Source organism: Drosophila navojoa, chromosome 6 (genome assembly GCF_054131105.1).
Source record: "Drosophila navojoa isolate 15081-1374.11 chromosome 6, UAZ_NAV_1.0, whole genome shotgun sequence".
NCBI lineage: Eukaryota > Metazoa > Arthropoda > Insecta > Diptera > Drosophilidae > Drosophila > Drosophila navojoa.
The window spans coordinates 1,263,956-1,283,089 of NC_142894.1; the positions used below are offsets into that span (position 1 = coordinate 1,263,956).

At 34.9% G+C, this 19,134-nt stretch overlaps 1 protein-coding gene and 2 long non-coding RNA genes across 11 annotated transcripts in view; 2 read left to right on the plus strand and 1 right to left on the minus strand.

Annotated features, from left to right (window-relative positions):
- Cadps (calcium-dependent secretion activator 1) overlaps nt 1-18,480 on the minus strand; it is a 37,149-nt gene extending 18,669 nt beyond the window's left edge. For 3 of the 9 annotated variants that reach the window (XM_089262905.1, XM_089262904.1, XM_089262902.1), the window contains exons 1-11: nt 18,093-18,480; nt 17,095-17,581; nt 16,837-17,004; nt 2,759-2,934; nt 2,452-2,683; nt 1,581-1,831; nt 1,422-1,436; nt 1,123-1,353; nt 904-1,048; nt 723-829; nt 483-658 (exon numbers count right to left, since the gene is read on the minus strand). In XM_089262905.1, coding sequence (XP_089119031.1) covers nt 483-658; nt 723-829; nt 904-1,048; nt 1,123-1,353; nt 1,422-1,436; nt 1,581-1,831; nt 2,452-2,683; nt 2,759-2,934; nt 16,837-17,004; nt 17,095-17,581; nt 18,093-18,448 — 2,344 coding nt within the window. In that variant the 5' untranslated portion in view covers nt 18,449-18,480. The remainder of the gene's footprint in view (nt 1-482; nt 659-722; nt 830-903; nt 1,049-1,122; nt 1,354-1,421; nt 1,437-1,580; nt 1,832-2,451; nt 2,684-2,758; nt 2,935-16,836; nt 17,005-17,094; nt 17,582-18,092) is intronic. The other 6 variants (XM_089262909.1, XM_089262907.1, XM_089262906.1 and 3 more) reach the window with 5 other exon arrangements.
- LOC115565077 (uncharacterized) lies at nt 7,972-8,527 on the plus strand. Its single transcript, XR_003980741.2, has 2 exons — nt 7,972-8,121; nt 8,270-8,527. It is a non-coding gene; the product is annotated as an uncharacterized LOC115565077 (long non-coding RNA).
- Nucleotides 13,475-14,030, plus strand: LOC149090923 (uncharacterized). Its single transcript, XR_016197238.1, has 2 exons — nt 13,475-13,624; nt 13,773-14,030. It is a non-coding gene; the product is annotated as an uncharacterized LOC149090923 (long non-coding RNA).
- Nucleotides 18,481-19,134: the final 654 nt, after the last annotated feature.

The following is a 19,134-nucleotide window of genomic DNA, read 5'->3' on the forward strand; positions in this document are numbered from 1 at the left end:
CTGCAGCGCAACCCAAGCGCAATCGCCTGTATATGCGTGTGTGTGTGTGTGTGCGTGTGTTTGTTTGTATGCGTGTGTGTGTGTGTATGTGCGAATTATTATTGAAATATCAGTTGCTCGCAGGATTCAGGGGATCTCGTAGTCGAGCAGTCTCGACTAGAGCTTTCTTACTTGTTTTTATACTGAACCTATTGAAGATTATATATTAAATGTATATTCATTTGATCATTGTTGTTCGATAACTCACATATCGCAATACTGAACTTGAATGAAAAGAATTTAGTGAAAATCTAAGCTTATATCCAAAATATAAGAAAATATACATTTTTAACGCATAATCAAACTAACAAAATTTTAAATTTTATGACTTTAAACACTTTTAACAAAGTGAAGATTCATATACTTTCAATCGATTCAGTTGAAACATAGTAAAGGAAACTATTAACTACGAAGTAATGTAACCAATCTATATGTAGACATACCACTGGCTGCCTCGATGTAATCAACGGTATATCCATCAAGCTGCATCATTTCGGACGGTTCCGATTTCTTTTCCTTATAGCTACACATTGCGAATGTATATTGAGATACTTGCACTAAAACGAAATACCGGCGTTTCCACTTTTTCCACACCGATTTTCCAATTGCAAACAGATGTCTAAGAAAATGTATGATATTATTTTAGATGAATGGATTAGAACAATATCCCTCTTTTTACATACCCACAGTGCTTCATATTTAACGGTTTGTCAAGCCTACATGCTATCTTTATCCTTACATCCTGGTCGGGTAAATTTTTGGGCACGATCATACGATGCCATTCAGGGGACTTGATTAGAAGACAAAATTTAAAAAATTATAAATTTAAAATAAAAAAATTACTGCAATCGATATGTCGCTTACTTTGGAAGACAGGGGTGTAGGCTTTATTGTGACCTTTCCTAACTCCTTATCCTCTAGTGCGAGCATGCCAGGGTTTTCTGTATACAGTTTCACTTTTACGACAGGCAAGGGATGAGTAGTAGTAAAATCTCCCTGAGTATCCCACCTGTGCGCAATTTGTCAACCAATTAAAATTCTTACATTCAATTAACATTAGGATAATCACGTTAAGCCTCTTACATTGGTTTCGATGCCTCGGCTTGATCTGTTTGCAGCTTTTCCCCATTTTCCACTTCCATTGTACAGTAGACAATCCGATTGGGCGCTAAAGACTTTAGGCCTTTCACTTCCATTACAATGACTTCCAATTGAAATGTGAGAACAACATCCAATTTGGTTAATTGTGTACAACCATCTTCTGAGTCACCTTCTAGCTTCGATAGGGATCCATGAGATCGCAGAATCATTTTTCTATTTTTATGAATAAAATTGATCTTCTATATAAATATAATTATCAATACACCTGTAAGATAACTTACAAAAAGGATGGTGTGCTGCAATGTTCGAGAGGCAGAAAGAGAGAGAGAGAGAGAGAGAAAGACACAGAGATACAAGAGAAAGAAAGAAAGACAGCGATAGAGTTAATAGAATAAAGTGGGATTAAACAAATCTTGTAACATGAGCGACGAAAGATTTACCTGTGGTTATAACGCTTTAATTTTTGAAGCCCATATTTACTGTCCATATTTCCTTTCGATACGGGAAGAGACTCCAGATTAGCCATCAATAGATTAATAGATGATTTTAGTTCCTCGATGTATAACGACTCCATTTCCTTGAGCACGAACTTTGGCATCAGCTTTCGATTCTTCTCCATTTCTCCAACACGCTGCATACGTCCATCCAATTCTCGTCTAATAGCGGCGGCTTGCTCGTCAGCAGAATCGAGCTAATATTAAATAGATAAAAATATAAATCAAAAGTGTATATACAATTTTGATATTTGGAGGCTTAGGCTTGTTGCAGAAAACATATAACTGAGGTCTGAAAGGTAACTATTAATTACCAAACTACTCGTTCACATATACCGACGGAACGGCCTCATAGCCCTGATCAAGAATATATATAATATGGTAATTGTCACGGCTCCACAAATCATTATAGCCGTTTTTGCAATTTTAATAGGTTCATGGTATAAAAAGAATGCTGCATTCGAACTAACACTCTAACGCTAACCACTGACTGGTCAGTGCGCTAACATAACACACTCCTCATCCACCCTGTTGGTAGTTGGACTTTTGGATTAAAAGTCGAGAGTCCAAAATATATCCTTTTACTTTTATAAATATATCCCCAACAGAGGAAGGACATCGACACGACCATTGCACGGAAAAGTACATATACTGTTGTATAATCTTTTGAACAATTGAAAAAAAACTGAAAATGCAACATGTAGCCATAGCGCAATTTGACCAGTTTATGTTCAAATTTGAATACTTCACGTGCTTTAGTTAAATAAATTAATTTTGTCCTCAATATTTTTAATAAATATATTTAAAATTATCTTACCATTAGGGCATTAAACAGTATTTGATGTTCGAATTTTTTGACGGATAATATCTGTTGAAACATATCATACAGCTGTTCTTTGGATAGAATCAGCTCACTATTTAATGATTGTTGCATGCGCGAAGGACGTTTCGTATCTTCTTCTCCACTACCCTTTAGAATGATGTCAAACTTTGCCATCCAAGAAGTCAACACCGTTTCCTTACTCAATCCATCAATTTCTGGTAGGGATCTAAATTTATAAATAGTCAATTTCCAAATGTCAATATCAATATCAGTTATATTAAAGGGTTTTCATTTCGTATACCTCACACGTTTTTCTATATTATTGCGAAAAACTTCTCTGAAATCGTGCTGCGAGCATGCTCCAGATTGAACCATTTTTAAAACTCGTTCAGATTTTAAAAATACATCGTGATAACTTTGTACAGCGTTTTGAAAGGCTTCATCAGCCATTATCTGAGTTTCGCCCTTAAGAAAGGCCTGAAAAATAAATAAAATGAATTTGAAGTTACCTTACAAGATAAGAATAACCAATAGACACTTGCTGAACCTTACAACTTCAGCATTATACAATCAATCTCAAGAATGAGGCACACTGAAAAAAAAATTTAATTTGTTGATTTTGGATGCAAATATCTCAGTCATTAATGCATACAAATAATCTATATATATAAAAGAGAGTTGTGAAAAGTTTTCCAGCACTTATAACTCGAGATCTGCTGGACCAATTTTCATGGTTTTTGATTTGTTGGATTTGTCTCCGCTACGAGTAGGATACCCGTGAAATGGCAATAAGAAACGGTTCAAGGATTTTATTATCTGGCGATTTCCGACAAACACTACCAGTAATTCCAAGATCTACTGCTGCCGACGAAATAAACGCTTGCCTCAAAGCATCAAATCTGTGGCGATATGTAACCAAACTTCAACTGTCTGTAAATATGAGAGTTGCATTGTTGAACGATCTATCTGCTGATGATTTCTCGAAGCAAAGATGAGCTTATCAACAAAGTATTTTCGAATATCATTGCTTTCCACAAAATTACTAAATGGTTAAGTGAGCAAGCAATTATGGCGGCTAAAAATAAAGGTGTAGATGACCTTAATCTTATAATTCAAAATAAAATCGTTGGTACTTTGTATTTATTCAAATGTATTCAAATTCAAATCTATCGACTGTGTAACAAACGAAGAAGAAGCCACTAATTATCCAACTGAATTTTTGAACTCCTTGGATGTGCCTGGTTTACCACCGCACAATTTACAACTGAAGGTTGGCTCGGTAGTTATCATGCTTAGAAATTTAAACCAACCAAAACTGTGCAATGGAACGCGTTTGGTGATAAGAAAACTGATGAGCAATGTGATTCACGCGTCGATACTCAAAGGAAAATTTAAAGATGAAGTTCTTATTCCCAGGATTCCGATGATCCCAACAGATATGCCCTTTGAGTTTAAACGAATTTAATTCCCGCTTCGTCTTGCCTTCGCATGACGATCAACAAATCACAGGGCCAATCTTTGACTATTTGTGGCCTCAATCTAGAAAATGCGTGTTTTTCTCATGGTCAATTGTACGTGGCATGCTCACGTGTTGGCAAACCATCCGCATTATTTATTCTTGCACCTAACCAAAAAACAAAGAATGTCGTTTACAACAAGGTGCTTGAATGAAAATCCGATTAATAAATAAATAAGAGTGTATCCCAAGCTGAACAACATAGCTTTCAACAATTTTTATACCCTGAACCCATTGAAAATGGGAAATCAGGGTATAATGGTTTTGTTAAAAGTATGTAACAGGCAGAAGGAGGCGTGGCAGACCCCACAAAGTATATATATTCTTGATCAGGGCGACAATCTGAGTCGATTTGGCCCTGTCCGTCTGTCTGTCCGTCCGTCCGTCCGTCCGTCCGTCCGTATGTATGAACGCGTCGATTTCAGAAGATATAAGAGCTAGAGACTTCAACTTTTTTTTAAAATGTCCGTATATATCACGCGCAGATCGAGTTTATCACTAAAAAACGATAACTCATTCCGATACTTTTTTATCGATAAAAAACCTTATCGAAGATCACTTAAAAAATTATATCTCCTACATCTTTCAAGCTAGAGTCTCCAAATTTAAAACGTATATTAAGATGCATTTTAGACAATTTCGGTTTTTGTTAAAATTTACCCCCACCCCTAAATCCACCCCCTCACCCTCATCTTTGTAAAAGTCGTATATCAAACACTAGAGACTTGTGCTTCGGTATACACATACATTTAAATATTATGATTACGTTCTGAAAGTTTCATTACAATCGTACGTCTAGAAATTAAATTATTTATCAAATAAGTTCTCAGTATATTGTATATTAACACTGCAGCGCAACCAAAGCGCAATCGCCTGTATATGTGAGTGTGTATGTGCGCGTGTGTTTGTTTGCATGCGTTGGTGTGTGCGTGTATTTGTATGTGTGAGTGCGTGTGTGTGTGCTAATTATTATTGAAATATCAGTTGCCTGTAGGGTTCAGGGGATCTCCTAGTCGAGCTGTCTCGACTAGAGCTTTCTTACTTGTTTTTACCTAGAAATAATGGATAGGGCAATGCAACGTTTGCCGAGCCAGCTAGTTCTTTTTAAATAGAAATATATTTAATAGTATTTCGTTAATATATGTATATATAACAAGTAAGAAGTAAGATCCCTTCAAGCAACTGATTTTTCAATCATATTCCGCACACACACACGCAAATACACAGGCGACTGTGTCAGAAAATGGGCTGCTTTTAAAGGCGTAAGAAGGGCCAACAATAAAATTTCTAACCGAGTAGAGCGGCTTATTTTAAGAATAGTTAACGCTAATCAGCATATTTCTTGCCAAATAGCTGAAGGAAGAATGTGGGCACTTGAAACAGTGTCCAAAGCCCTCATTAGCCAGTTCAGCAATTTAGTTGGTAGATCTAGCAACCTTTAAAAATATTTGCAACTTTTATTTTTTAAATGCTATTAGCCACAAATCTAGCAGCCATAAGATAAGAATATGTAATAGCCCAATGCTGAGGCATACCACTAACCAGAGAACATGGGTTCTTGCTGCGAAGAAATTTCAATTTTCGTGAGCTGCTGCTTGTGCTCACATGCATACACACATATACACATTTGAGAGAGCATAGAGCATCGAAAGAGAGAGAGAGAGCAAGGGAAAGATTGAGCATAGAAGGATCTTTTGTTCAACATTTGACCATCTCGGTCGAGCGCGTGAAGCGAAATGATTGTGCTTTCGTATATTTTCGTTGCTCGAGCCTAAAAGTAATTCGCCGAGCGAATTCAAAGCAGTCTGGGGCGCTAAAGTTCCAGAAAAAGCGTGCAAAAAGCTTTCCACTAGTTGTCTAGTCTATGTGTTCTCTGGTTAGTGGCCTTACACACTCAGTAATAGATACAATAGATTTAAGGGTTGAAACATATGCTGAGTCTGGATATCTAAGAATAATGATGAATACAAAACTAAACACCATCAAAGTCAAGTTTATTCATCTATTTTGAAAAATTTTAAAAAATTTTTAATTATTTGCAGCTATTTTTTAGAGGCAATTACACTATTTTTTTGTCTCAAAACCTGGCAACACTGTATGTACATATACATACATATATATTTGAGAGAGCAGAGAGCAGAGAGAGAGAGAGAGAGAGAGCAAGAAAAAAATTGGACATAGAGGGATCTTTTCCATCTCGGTCAAGCGCATGAAGCCAAATGATTGTGCTTTCGTATAATTTCGTAGTCCGACCAGTGCTGCCATATTAGCAATTAAGTCGCTAGATTTAGCAATTTTAAATTTGAGTTTGCATTTTTTTGTTTTAATTGCTATCAGCCACAAATATAGCTATTTTCAAAAAAATTTATGCAACTTTTAGCAATTTTGTGATTTCACAATAACATCTTCCTAAAATCATAGCAACAATAGTTCAATGGTTATGAACAATAAGTAGTTCACAGATGCATTAAAAGTGATCGAGTATCATTTGTGCGCTAAAGCTTAAATTGTCTGCTGTTTTGCCAAAAACTTATTATTTTTATGATGTGCGCCACTAGGCTGCCACAAAAAACATATAAGTGCGACGGGGCTTGCATTTGCGAAAAAATTGGAAGAGCTAGAGCTGAACTCTCGCGATCGGGAAATAAGATTAACATGCAACTTTTCGAAAGGTAACACTGTTGATTTGGGTTCGCATGCATATGTATATTAATTTTTCATTTTATTTAAGATTACCTTTTAATTTTGAAGTAATGGAGAAAATCAACTAATTTTCTCCTCAAAATATTATGAGCCCCTATAAAGGCAAACCATTTTTAAATGTTTTGAAATATTTTGAATGTAAAAACATTGATCATGTATTAATTCAAATTAAAAATTTGCCATAATTAATAAGTAGAAACCGATGTATGTGAAGAAGCTGAAGAACTAGATAGTATCTTAAGTATTCTGTAGTTAAATGTAAGTTAAGTTGTCATGTTCTTTATTAATTTAAAAGCTTTTAAATTTAGATTTTTATTTTTATAAATCTCAATTTATTACAAAATTGAAAAAGGAGGCTTGGCAATTTTTTGACTATTTTTAAAAAAAATTTGAGCAATTTTTGGCAATTTTACTTCCAAAAACAAGCAATTGTAGCTTTAACAATTTTGGCGGCACTGCTCATTAGCCATGGAAACAGAGCCCGATTGAAAAAAAAAGAATTTACAATTTGGCTTGTTGTGCTATCACAAGTACTAGAGACTTGTACTTTACAATGTACACACACTTAAACATTATGATTACGTTCTGGAAGTTTCATTAAGATTGTGTATCTACGAAAGAAATTATTCAACAAATAAATTTTCATAATATTGCCCACACTCGTCGTCCTGAACAAGAATATATATACTTTGTGGGATCTGCCACGCATCCTTCTGTGGGTTACATATATTTCAACAAAAACATTATACCCTGATTTCCCATTTTTAATGGGTTCAAGGTATCAAAAGCGAAATTTGGGCATACATTTTTTTGATTTTTTCTTTTTCATTTATGATAATTTTAACTAAAGTAAAGCGTATTTTTCAAAAATTGTATGGACTGTTCCTATTATATAACCACTAACCATATGGTTAGTGATATAACGTAGGGGTGAAAGCAACAGTTGCTCTGTGTGCAAAGAAATGCGCAGGAAAATTTGTGCAACTTTCAAGTTTAAGGCTGCGGTAAATAAAAAGAAAACTTAAAACTTGAAAAAATGGAAAACTTTACCAATAATATCTATATATCTAAAACAAAGTCGAGTTAAGTGTTACAACACTTATAACTCGAGATCAGCTTGATCAATTTTCATGGTTTTTGATTTGTTGGATTTCTCTCCGCGCCGATTAGGAGAGCATATTATAGATATACTGAAAAGTTGAAGAATACTTGAAAAACGCGTTATTATCCCTAAGGGTTCTTTAATTTCGGAGCTGTCAATTTTCATTGAGAATTTGCAAGGTAGGGTAATGAAAGTGACAGTTTTCGTTCCTGCACTTGTGTTAAACAATTATTCATCCACATTTGATAAATACATGAATGAATAAACTATTATGTGTATTTATTAAAAAAAGATTGAAAAATATTACGTGTGCGTTCAGAAGCAAAATATCTCGAAAGTTCAGGTAGGTGCTGTTATATTTGTTTGTCTTAGGAATTAATTTGTGTTATTTATTAAGTTAAAGATTTTTTCTACACTTCAACAAAAGTGTAAATGTCTTTTCATAGGTTGTCTCGGTTGTTTTATATGGTTTTGTGCAAGTGCATATTCAGTATTACTATTAATAAAAATGCCGCGTCCTAGAAGATCTAATCTTTCGCAGCGGACCCGTAATGCAATTAGGCAACGAAACATCGCGTGTCAATCATCTGACGAAGACCGAGAAATCGCCCGAGAAGAGCGCCGCGTTAGTATGGAGCAAGGAAACGCCTTAATTCGTGATTTTCAAAGAGAGACAGCCCAAGAAACGACAATAAGAAATGGTTCAAGTATTGATTTGAATCGAGCAACGTTTCGATATGATTGCACCATTGACTACACCTCGCATTGTTTAGTTTGATGTTTGCTGGTGAAACGAAAGGTTTGTGCTGCCTTAGTGGTCCTGCCACCAGAGCCATTGTGTTCCCTGCTTTATGGCGAAATGCCTGTTTCCAAATCACTTCATTTGGGGCGGAAATTATTGAACAATGGCGCACAAACGCACTTTGGAAGCACTACACCAAATATTAAAAAATCTGTGCAATGACTCGAGATGTTTTGGTGGTTCAATGATTTTATTATCTGCCGATTTCCGACAAACACTACCAGTAATTCCAAGATCTAAACGCTTGCCTCAAAGCATCAAATCTGTGGCGATATGTAAGCAAACTTCAACTATCTGTAAATATAAGAGTTGCATTGTTGAACGATCTATCTGCTGATGATTGCTGAATATCGGTAATGGCCGTATTCCTCTTGACGAACCGAGCGTTTGATTTCATTTCCTCCTGCAATTCCGTGTCATCAAAAGATAAGCTTATCAACAAAGTATTTCCGTATATCATTGCTAACCACAAAAATACTAAACGGTTAAGTGAGCGAGCAATTATGGCGGCTAAAAATAAAGGTGTAGATGACCTTAATTATATAATTCAAAATAAAATCGTTGGCACTCTGTATTCATTCAAATCTATCGACTGCGTAACAAACGAAGAAGAAGCCACTAATTATCAAACTGAATTTTTGAACTCCTTGGATGTGGCTTGTTTACCACCGCACAATTCACAGCTGAAGGTTGGCTCGGTAGCTATCATGCTTAGAAATTTAAACCGTTTGGTGATAAGAAAAGTGATGATCAATGTGATTCACGCGTCGATACTCAAAGGAAAATTTAAATACGAGTAAGTTCTTATTCCAAGGTTTCCGGTGATCCCAACAGATATGCCCATTGAGTTTGAACGAATTCGATTCCCGATTCGTCTTGCCTTCGCCATGTTTATCGACAAATCACAGGCCAATCCTTGACTGTTTGAGGCCTCAATCTAGAAATGTGTGTTTTTTTTTGTCATGGTCAATTGTACGTGGCATGCTCATGTGTTGGCATCCGCATTATTTTTACCTGACCGAAAAACGAAGAATGTCGTTAACAGTGCTTGAATGAAAATCCGATTAATAAATAAATAAGAGTGTATCCCAAGCTGAACAACATAGCTTTCAACAATTTTTATACCCTGAACCCATTGAAAATGGGAAATCAGGGTATAATGGTTTTGTTAAAAGTATGTAACAGGCAGAAGGAGGCGTGGCAGACCCCACAAAGTATATATATTCTTGATCAGGGCGACAATCTGAGTCGATTTGGCCCTGTCCGTCTGTCTGTCCGTCCGTCCGTCCGTCCGTCCGTATGTATGAACGCGTCGATTTCAGAAGATATAAGAGCTAGAGACTTCAACTTTTTTTTAAAATGTCCGTATATATCACGCGCAGATCGAGTTTATCACTAAAAAACGATAACTCATTCCGATACTTTTTTATCGATAAAAAACCTTATCGAAGATCACTTAAAAAATTATATCTCCTACATCTTTCAAGCTAGAGTCTCCAAATTTAAAACGTATATTAAGATGCATTTTAGACAATTTCGGTTTTTGTTAAAATTTACCCCCACCCCTAAATCCACCCCCTCACCCTCATCTTTGTAAAAGTCGTATATCAAACACTAGAGACTTGTGCTTCGGTATACACATACATTTAAATATTATGATTACGTTCTGAAAGTTTCATTACAATCGTACGTCTAGAAATTAAATTATTTATCAAATAAGTTCTCAGTATATTGTATATTAACACTGCAGCGCAACCAAAGCGCAATCGCCTGTATATGTGAGTGTGTATGTGCGCGTGTGTTTGTTTGCATGCGTTGGTGTGTGCGTGTATTTGTATGTGTGAGTGCGTGTGTGTGTGCTAATTATTATTGAAATATCAGTTGCCTGTAGGGTTCAGGGGATCTCCTAGTCGAGCTGTCTCGACTAGAGCTTTCTTACTTGTTTTTACCTAGAAATAATGGATAGGGCAATGCAACGTTTGCCGAGCCAGCTAGTTCTTTTTAAATAGAAATATATTTAATAGTATTTCGTTAATATATGTATATATAACAAGTAAGAAGTAAGATCCCTTCAAGCAACTGATTTTTCAATCATATTCCGCACACACACACGCAAATACACAGGCGACTGTGTCAGAAAATGGGCTGCTTTTAAAGGCGTAAGAAGGGCCAACAATAAAATTTCTAACCGAGTAGAGCGGCTTATTTTAAGAATAGTTAACGCTAATCAGCATATTTCTTGCCAAATAGCTGAAGGAAGAATGTGGGCACTTGAAACAGTGTCCAAAGCCCTCATTAGCCAGTTCAGCAATTTAGTTGGTAGATCTAGCAACCTTTAAAAATATTTGCAACTTTTATTTTTTAAATGCTATTAGCCACAAATCTAGCAGCCATAAGATAAGAATATGTAATAGCCCAATGCTGAGGCATACCACTAACCAGAGAACATGGGTTCTTGCTGCGAAGAAATTTCAATTTTCGTGAGCTGCTGCTTGTGCTCACATGCATACACACATATACACATTTGAGAGAGCATAGAGCATCGAAAGAGAGAGAGAGAGCAAGGGAAAGATTGAGCATAGAAGGATCTTTTGTTCAACATTTGACCATCTCGGTCGAGCGCGTGAAGCGAAATGATTGTGCTTTCGTATATTTTCGTTGCTCGAGCCTATAAGTAATTCGCCGAGCGAATTCAAAGCAGTCTGGGGCGCTAAAGTTCCAGAAAAAGCGTGCAAAAAGCTTTCCACTAGTTGTCTAGTCTATGTGTTCTCTGGTTAGTGGCCTTACACACTCAGTAATAGATACAATAGATTTAAGGGTTGAAACATATGCTGAGTCTGGATATCTAAGAATAATGATGAATACAAAACTAAACACCATCAAAGTCAAGTTTATTCATCTATTTTGAAAAATTTTAAAAAATTTTTAATTATTTGCAGCTATTTTTTAGAGGCAATTACACTATTTTTTTGTCTCAAAACCTGGCAACACTGTATGTACATATACATACACATATATTTGAGAGAGCAGAGAGCAGAGAGAGAGAGAGAGAGAGAGCAAGAAAAAAATTGGACATAGAGGGATCTTTTCCATCTCGGTCAAGCGCATGAAGCCAAATGATTGTGCTTTCGTATAATTTCGTAGTCCGACCAGTGCTGCCATATTAGCAATTAAGTCGCTAGATTTAGCAATTTTAAATTTGAGTTTGCATTTTTTTGTTTTAATTGCTATCAGCCACAAATATAGCTATTTTCAAAAAAATTTATGCAACTTTTAGCAATTTTGTGATTTCACAATAACATCTTCCTAAAATCATAGCAACAATAGTTCAATGGTTATGAACAATAAGTAGTTCACAGATGCATTAAAAGTGATCGAGTATCATTTGTGCGCTAAAGCTTAAATTGTCTGCTGTTTTGCCAAAAACTTATTATTTTTATGATGTGCGCCACTAGGCTGCCACAAAAAACATATAAGTGCGACGGGGCTTGCATTTGCGAAAAAATTGGAAGAGCTAGAGCTGAACTCTCGCGATCGGGAAATAAGATTAACATGCAACTTTTCGAAAGGTAACACTGTTGATTTGGGTTCGCATGCATATGTATATTAATTTTTCATTTTATTTAAGATTACCTTTTAATTTTGAAGTAATGGAGAAAATCAACTAATTTTCTCCTCAAAATATTTTGAGCCCCTATAAAGGCAAACCATTTTTAAATGTTTTGAAATATTTTGAATGTAAAAACATTGATCATGTATTAATTCAAATTAAAAATTTGCCATAATTAATAAGTAGAAACCGATGTATGTGAAGAAGCTGAAGAACTAGATAGTATCTTAAGTATTCTGTAGTTAAATGTAAGTTAAGTTGTCATGTTCTTTATTAATTTAAAAGCTTTTAAATTTAGATTTTTATTTTTATAAATCTCAATTTATTACAAAATTGAAAAAGGAGGCTTGGCAATTTTTTGACTATTTTTAAAAAAAATTTGAGCAATTTTTGGCAATTTTACTTCCAAAAACAAGCAATTGTAGCTTTAACAATTTTGGCGGCACTGCTCATTAGCCATGGAAACAGAGCCCGATTGAAAAAAAAAGAATTTACAATTTGGCTTGTTGTGCTATCACAAGTACTAGAGACTTGTACTTTACAATGTACACACACTTAAACATTATGATTACGTTCTGGAAGTTTCATTAAGATTGTGTATCTACGAAAGAAATTATTCAACAAATAAATTTTCATAATATTGCCCACACTCGTCGTCTTGAACAAGAATATATATACTTTGTGGGATCTGCCACGCATCCTTCTGTGGGTTACATATATTTCAACAAAAACATTATACCCTGATTTCCCATTTTTAATGGGTTCAAGGTATCAAAAGCGAAATTTGGGCATACATTTTTTTGATTTTTTCTTTTTCATTTATGATAATTTTAACTAAAGTAAAGCGTATTTTTCAAAAATTGTATGGACTGTTCCTATTATATAACCACTAACCATATGGTTAGTGATATAACGTAGGGGTGAAAGCAACAGTTGCTCTGTGTGCAAAGAAATGCGCAGGAAAATTTGTGCAACTTTCAAGTTTAAGGCTGCGGTAAATAAAAAGAAAACTTAAAACTTGAAAAATGGAAAACTTTACCAATAATATCTATATATCTAAAACAAAGTCGAGTTAAGTGTTACAACACTTATAACTCGAGATCAGCTTGATCAATTTTCATGGTTTTTGATTTGTTGGATTTCTCTCCGCGCCGATTAGGAGAGCATATTATAGATATACTGAAAAGTTGAAGAATACTTGAAAAACGCGTTATTATCCCTAAGGGTTCTTTAATTTCGGAGCTGTCAATTTTCATTGAGAATTTGCAAGGTAGGGTAATGAAAGTGACAGTTTTCGTTCCTGCACTTGTGTTAAACAATTATTCATCCACATTTGATAAATACATGAATGAATAAACTATTATGTGTATTTATTAAAAAAAGATTGAAAAATATTACGTGTGCGTTCAGAAGCAAAATATCTCGAAAGTTCAGGTAGGTGCTGTTATATTTGTTTGTCTTAGGAATTAATTTGTGTTATTTATTAAGTTAAAGATTTTTTCTACACTTCAACAAAAGTGTAAATGTCTTTTCATAGGTTGTCTCGGTTGTTTTATATGGTTTTGTGCAAGTGCATATTCAGTATTACTATTAATAAAAATGCCGCGTCCTAGAAGATCTAATCTTTCGCAGCGGACCCGTAATGCAATTAGGCAACGAAACATCGCGTGTCAATCATCTGACGAAGACCGAGAAATCGCCCGAGAAGAGCGCCGCATTAGTATGGAGCAAGGAAACGCCTTAATTCGTGATTTTCAAAGAGAGACAGCCCAAGAAACGACAATAAGAAATGGTTCAAGTATTGATTTGAATCGAGCAACGTTTCGATATGATTGCACCATTGACTACACCTCGCATTGTTTAGTTTGATGTTTGCTGGTGAAACGAAAGGTTTGTGCTGCCTTAGTGGTCCTGCCACCAGAGCCATTGTGTTCCCTGCTTTATGGCGAAATGCCTGTTTCCAAATCACTTCATTTGGGGCGGAAATTATTGAACAATGGCGCACAAACGCACTTTGGAAGCACTACACCAAATATTAAAAAATCTGTGCAATGACTCGAGATGTTTTGGTGGTTCAATGATTTTATTATCTGCCGATTTCCGACAAACACTACCAGTAATTCCAAGATCTAAACGCTTGCCTCAAAGCATCAAATCTGTGGCGATATGTAAGCAAACTTCAACTATCTGTAAATATAAGAGTTGCATTGTTGAACGATCTATCTGCTGATGATTGCTGAATATCGGTAATGGCCGTATTCCTCTTGACGAACCGAGCGTTTGATTTCATTTCCTCCTGCAATTCCGTGTCATCAAAAGATAAGCTTATCAACAAAGTATTTCCGTATATCATTGCTAACCACAAAAATACTAAACGGTTAAGTGAGCGAGCAATTATGGCGGCTAAAAATAAAGGTGTAGATGACCTTAATTATATAATTCAAAATAAAATCGTTGGCACTCTGTATTCATTCAAATCTATCGACTGCGTAACAAACGAAGAAGAAGCCACTAATTATCAAACTGAATTTTTGAACTCCTTGGATGTGGCTTGTTTACCACCGCACAATTCACAGCTGAAGGTTGGCTCGGTAGCTATCATGCTTAGAAATTTAAACCGTTTGGTGATAAGAAAAGTGATGATCAATGTGATTCACGCGTCGATACTCAAAGGAAAATTTAAATACGAGTAAGTTCTTATTCCAAGGTTTCCGGTGATCCCAACAGATATGCCCATTGAGTTTGAACGAATTCGATTCCCGATTCGTCTTGCCTTCGCCATGTTTATCGACAAATCACAGGCCAATCCTTGACTGTTTGAGGCCTCAATCTAGAAATGTGTGTTTTTTTTTGTCATGGTCAATTGTACGTGGCATGCTCATGTGTTGGCATCCGCATTATTTTTACCTGACCGAAAAACGAAGAATGTCGTTAACAGTGCTTAAATGAAATTCCGATTAATAAATTAATCAGAATGTATCCCAACCTGAACAACATAGTTTTAAATAATTTTTTCCCTAGTGTACTATAAATTGTCAATTCCAATTTTTTGACACATTTGTTGTTTCATTGTCTAATTCTTCAAAGTTTTGTTGCCGTGTATTTTAGCTAAGAAATAAAAAAATTGTTCATGTTTGTTGGAGTATAACTTACAAAAAGAGAAAAGTAGTGATGAAGTTTAAATGCAAACGTGTTGTCTGAACCCTTAATTAATGAGACTATTAACCGTTTGTGCTCCTTTTTGCTCAATTTTGAAAAAAAAAAAAAAAAAACATTTTTAGTAAAAAATTAGTATCAGCGTTGAGGATTTCTAGACGTATGATCCAGCAACTTTTACGGGTTGCCACGCCCCCTGTGGGCAGATATATATTCACCCAAACTTTTTGGTCTTGGGAGGTCAGCCCGAGTATATATATCAAATTTGAGGTCTCTCCTTCTTCCTGGTGGGCGTAAACATATAATTTTTTCCATCAATGTTTATAAAATCACGACATTAGCTCACGTGCAAAATTTTAACGTTCTAGCTTTCAAACACTAGGAGATACAGTTTTATCTGATTTACCAAGCTCCTAATGGGCGTAGATATATCCGCCATAAAACGTGGTTTTGGGTGGTCGATGCGGATCTCCATTCAAAATTTCAGCTTCCTAGCTCTTCAACTAATGATTTCTGATCCATGGATACTAGCTAATGGATAGCTTCTAGTACTCTTGACTTTAAAGATGAGTGGATATATCTACTCCTACTAGGAGCGTGGCGAATCGAACCTGAAGAATATAGTGATTTTTCAAATTCTGCTATATTTTAGGCACTATTGATGCTAGAGACCTCAAATATGGTATATATATATGCATGTCGGCCTCCCAAGTCCAACGAGCGAATTGTGAATGATTTGGCATTTTTTTAAATATGTCAAATATTCAATAGAATATTTAGAATTTATGCTGAAGGTTTATTTCATTCCACTAAGTCAATCGACGTTAAAAAATAATAAAATGTTTTGCCAGTTAACAAACGCACGTTCAGCAGCTACAACACTTTTTCTATATGTGTGCATACAAAAATTCAAACTTATTCTAGCATATTCTTAGAAAAACATTGCTGTTGTGCTAGAGCTCGTAACAGTTAGTTTACTTTAGATTTGCTAGATGGCGCTGCATCAGTGAATATACATATTTCAGTTTTGCCATCATAATTCCGAAGTGTGAACTGGCGCTGTGGCGCTTGATCAAGAGTCTCGACTCTGAACCCAGGGCGCGGAATTGATGTTTATTTTGTTAATTCTTTACAAATTTTTATATATTTAATTAAATGAGTTCTATATTTGTCTATTTTTTTAATTTTTATATAGTTAATTAAATGAGTTCTATATTTGTCTTATATTTTTAAATACAGACAAATTGAAATTTTAACCATACTAAATGTGCACTTATATTAGTTTAATTCAGGGTAGTATTTTGTCGAGCACTATCGACTATAGTTTTCTTACATGTTATTAATGTTTTCAAATTATTATACCCTGAACCCATTTAAGCCCAGATCTTAATGGTTTGGTTTCTAGACTACAAATTTAAGTACAAATTTAGATTTTGCATTATCACACATATAAATCAATTATTTATATAAATAAATACATTTATAGTTACCTGAAATCTTTGTGTGATTATTTCTAATTGCTGTTTGGTTATTTTCGGTTGCCTTTTCGTCATATCCGTGGGTTGTTTTGCATTAAACGGGTATGATATGCATCTGGATATAAACACATACAGTTGAATGCGTCGCTTACGTTCCTCTTCCTCGCGCTCGTGCTTTTCCTGTAAAAAGTATTAAATAATATTAGGCTCCGAACACGATCTGATCAATGAATAATTGCATAATGGTTGTATGTTGGGAATGGAACTTACATGCGGATCACCATGGTCATGCTTATCACTGGCAATTGATGGGGATGGCGAAAGCGGACGTGGTAGAGAATTTGCACGCGATGATCCACCAACACTTTGATTGAGAGTCTCTTGCGAAATGCCACTAGATGACGATAGCAACGATTGATTATTATTACTTTTATGCGAGTTTACCTTTTTAAATGATCGGTCAATGTTCGAGCAACTGTTGCTGATTTTTTTGCTTTTACTGCTGTTGCTGTTGGTGTTGTTGGTGTTAGTGCTGGTGCTTAAAAGGTGCGCAGAAGCTTTAATTCTTGATAGACTACAAGCACCAGCAACAGAGACAGAATTTTGGCCAAGAAAATTTGAATGCGAGTATGATGAGAGTTCATTTTGATATTTATTAAGATGATGCTGATAATCATAATGATGTTGACTTTGCTGTTGATGATGATGAGCTGTCTGGCTTAATTGATGTGTTATAATCTTATGGCCTGGTCTCGCTCTATGCGCCCCAAAGTTATTATGCCGATTAGTCAACCGATGGTCGATATGGATGTTTTGTATATTGTTTTTTTTTTTTTTTTTAATTTTTTGTTTTTTTTTTTGTTCAAGTTTTAGTTGCCAATGGAGTCCCAAATGCAAATCATCCACTCAACAATCGTTGAAATTTAAATTAAATAGTTGTTTTTTTTTTAGATTTAGATGAAAAAAAAGTACAAATGTATATATTTAAAAATGTTAGTTTTTCAATATAAATAAAAGATATAATTTAAACCATAATCATTACATTCTCTCTGATTAGTTTTGATTAAAGATTTACAAGCTCCCATTATAATATTATATATATATATATATGTATATGTATATATATATATATATATATATATATATATATATATATAACTATATATATATATATATATACTGAACTCGGAGACTTTATCAGAATAGTAAGTTTTCTCGATAAAAAAAAATTGTCTACATATCAATTATTATATTATGCTGGTACAAACCTGGGAATTCCAGTATTGGGTACCTCAAGGCTGCTTCCATCTATTCCAGGTTGGGGTTGATCATTTTTTGACTGGATTGCGCCCCCTCCAACCCCTCCTCCTGCGCCACCGCCACCATTTGTGCCGTCAAAGCGAGAATTGCCCGCAGTATAACTTGATTGTCTTTGTGTCACTTGAAATTCACCATTCTGGAAATTATTTGGTCCACATGTTGAAATTATGCCCGGTTGGCTCGGCGCTGAAGCCCCAGCAACGGGGGTTGCTGTTTTATGTGTAGCTCCAATACGGCCTTTATTGGGCAAGTTAACAACGGGTTCCTCATCTCCTTCCTCTTCACTTGAACTTGGGTCTATCATGGCCAGTTAGGGATCGTTCCTCTCCTAAACCTCTTTAAATAGGGTCCTAAAAAGTTTAAAGACATATTTTGGAGCGAGCTTTATGGACACGCAAATCCATCTAGGATTCCTGATCTTACATTATCAAAATTATTAAGCCAATATATATAAATTAATATGTGCAAAAGTTTATCGACAATGAAAAAATCGATTGATTTCTTTTCGAAATAATAATAAACTAAAATATAAATATATGTATATAAATATATATATAAATATAAATATATATTTTTAAACTTGCATACCTATACCTTTAATAATATGCTATATCGCAGAGTACATATGATAGATGCACTAGTCTTGATTGACTCAGGCTATGTAATAATATGTAAATATTATACTCAAAGGTATTCTATGTGCATTTAACATACCTATGTATGTATCTACACATGTATTTATATTCATTTGCACAAAGACATACAATTCCAAAATTCACAATTTTGAGTGGGTCTTGGGTATAAATGTTAATGTATTAAAATTATATGCAATGCATATAACATGGGTTCCGTAATGTAGGTTTGGTATTTGGTCTCGTTAAAAAACATGTTTACCATTTATACACATGCATGTATCTATTTATGTATGTATATATACATATGCATATGTATGACAGGGAGTTAAATACATTGAGAGAATGAGACGGTTCC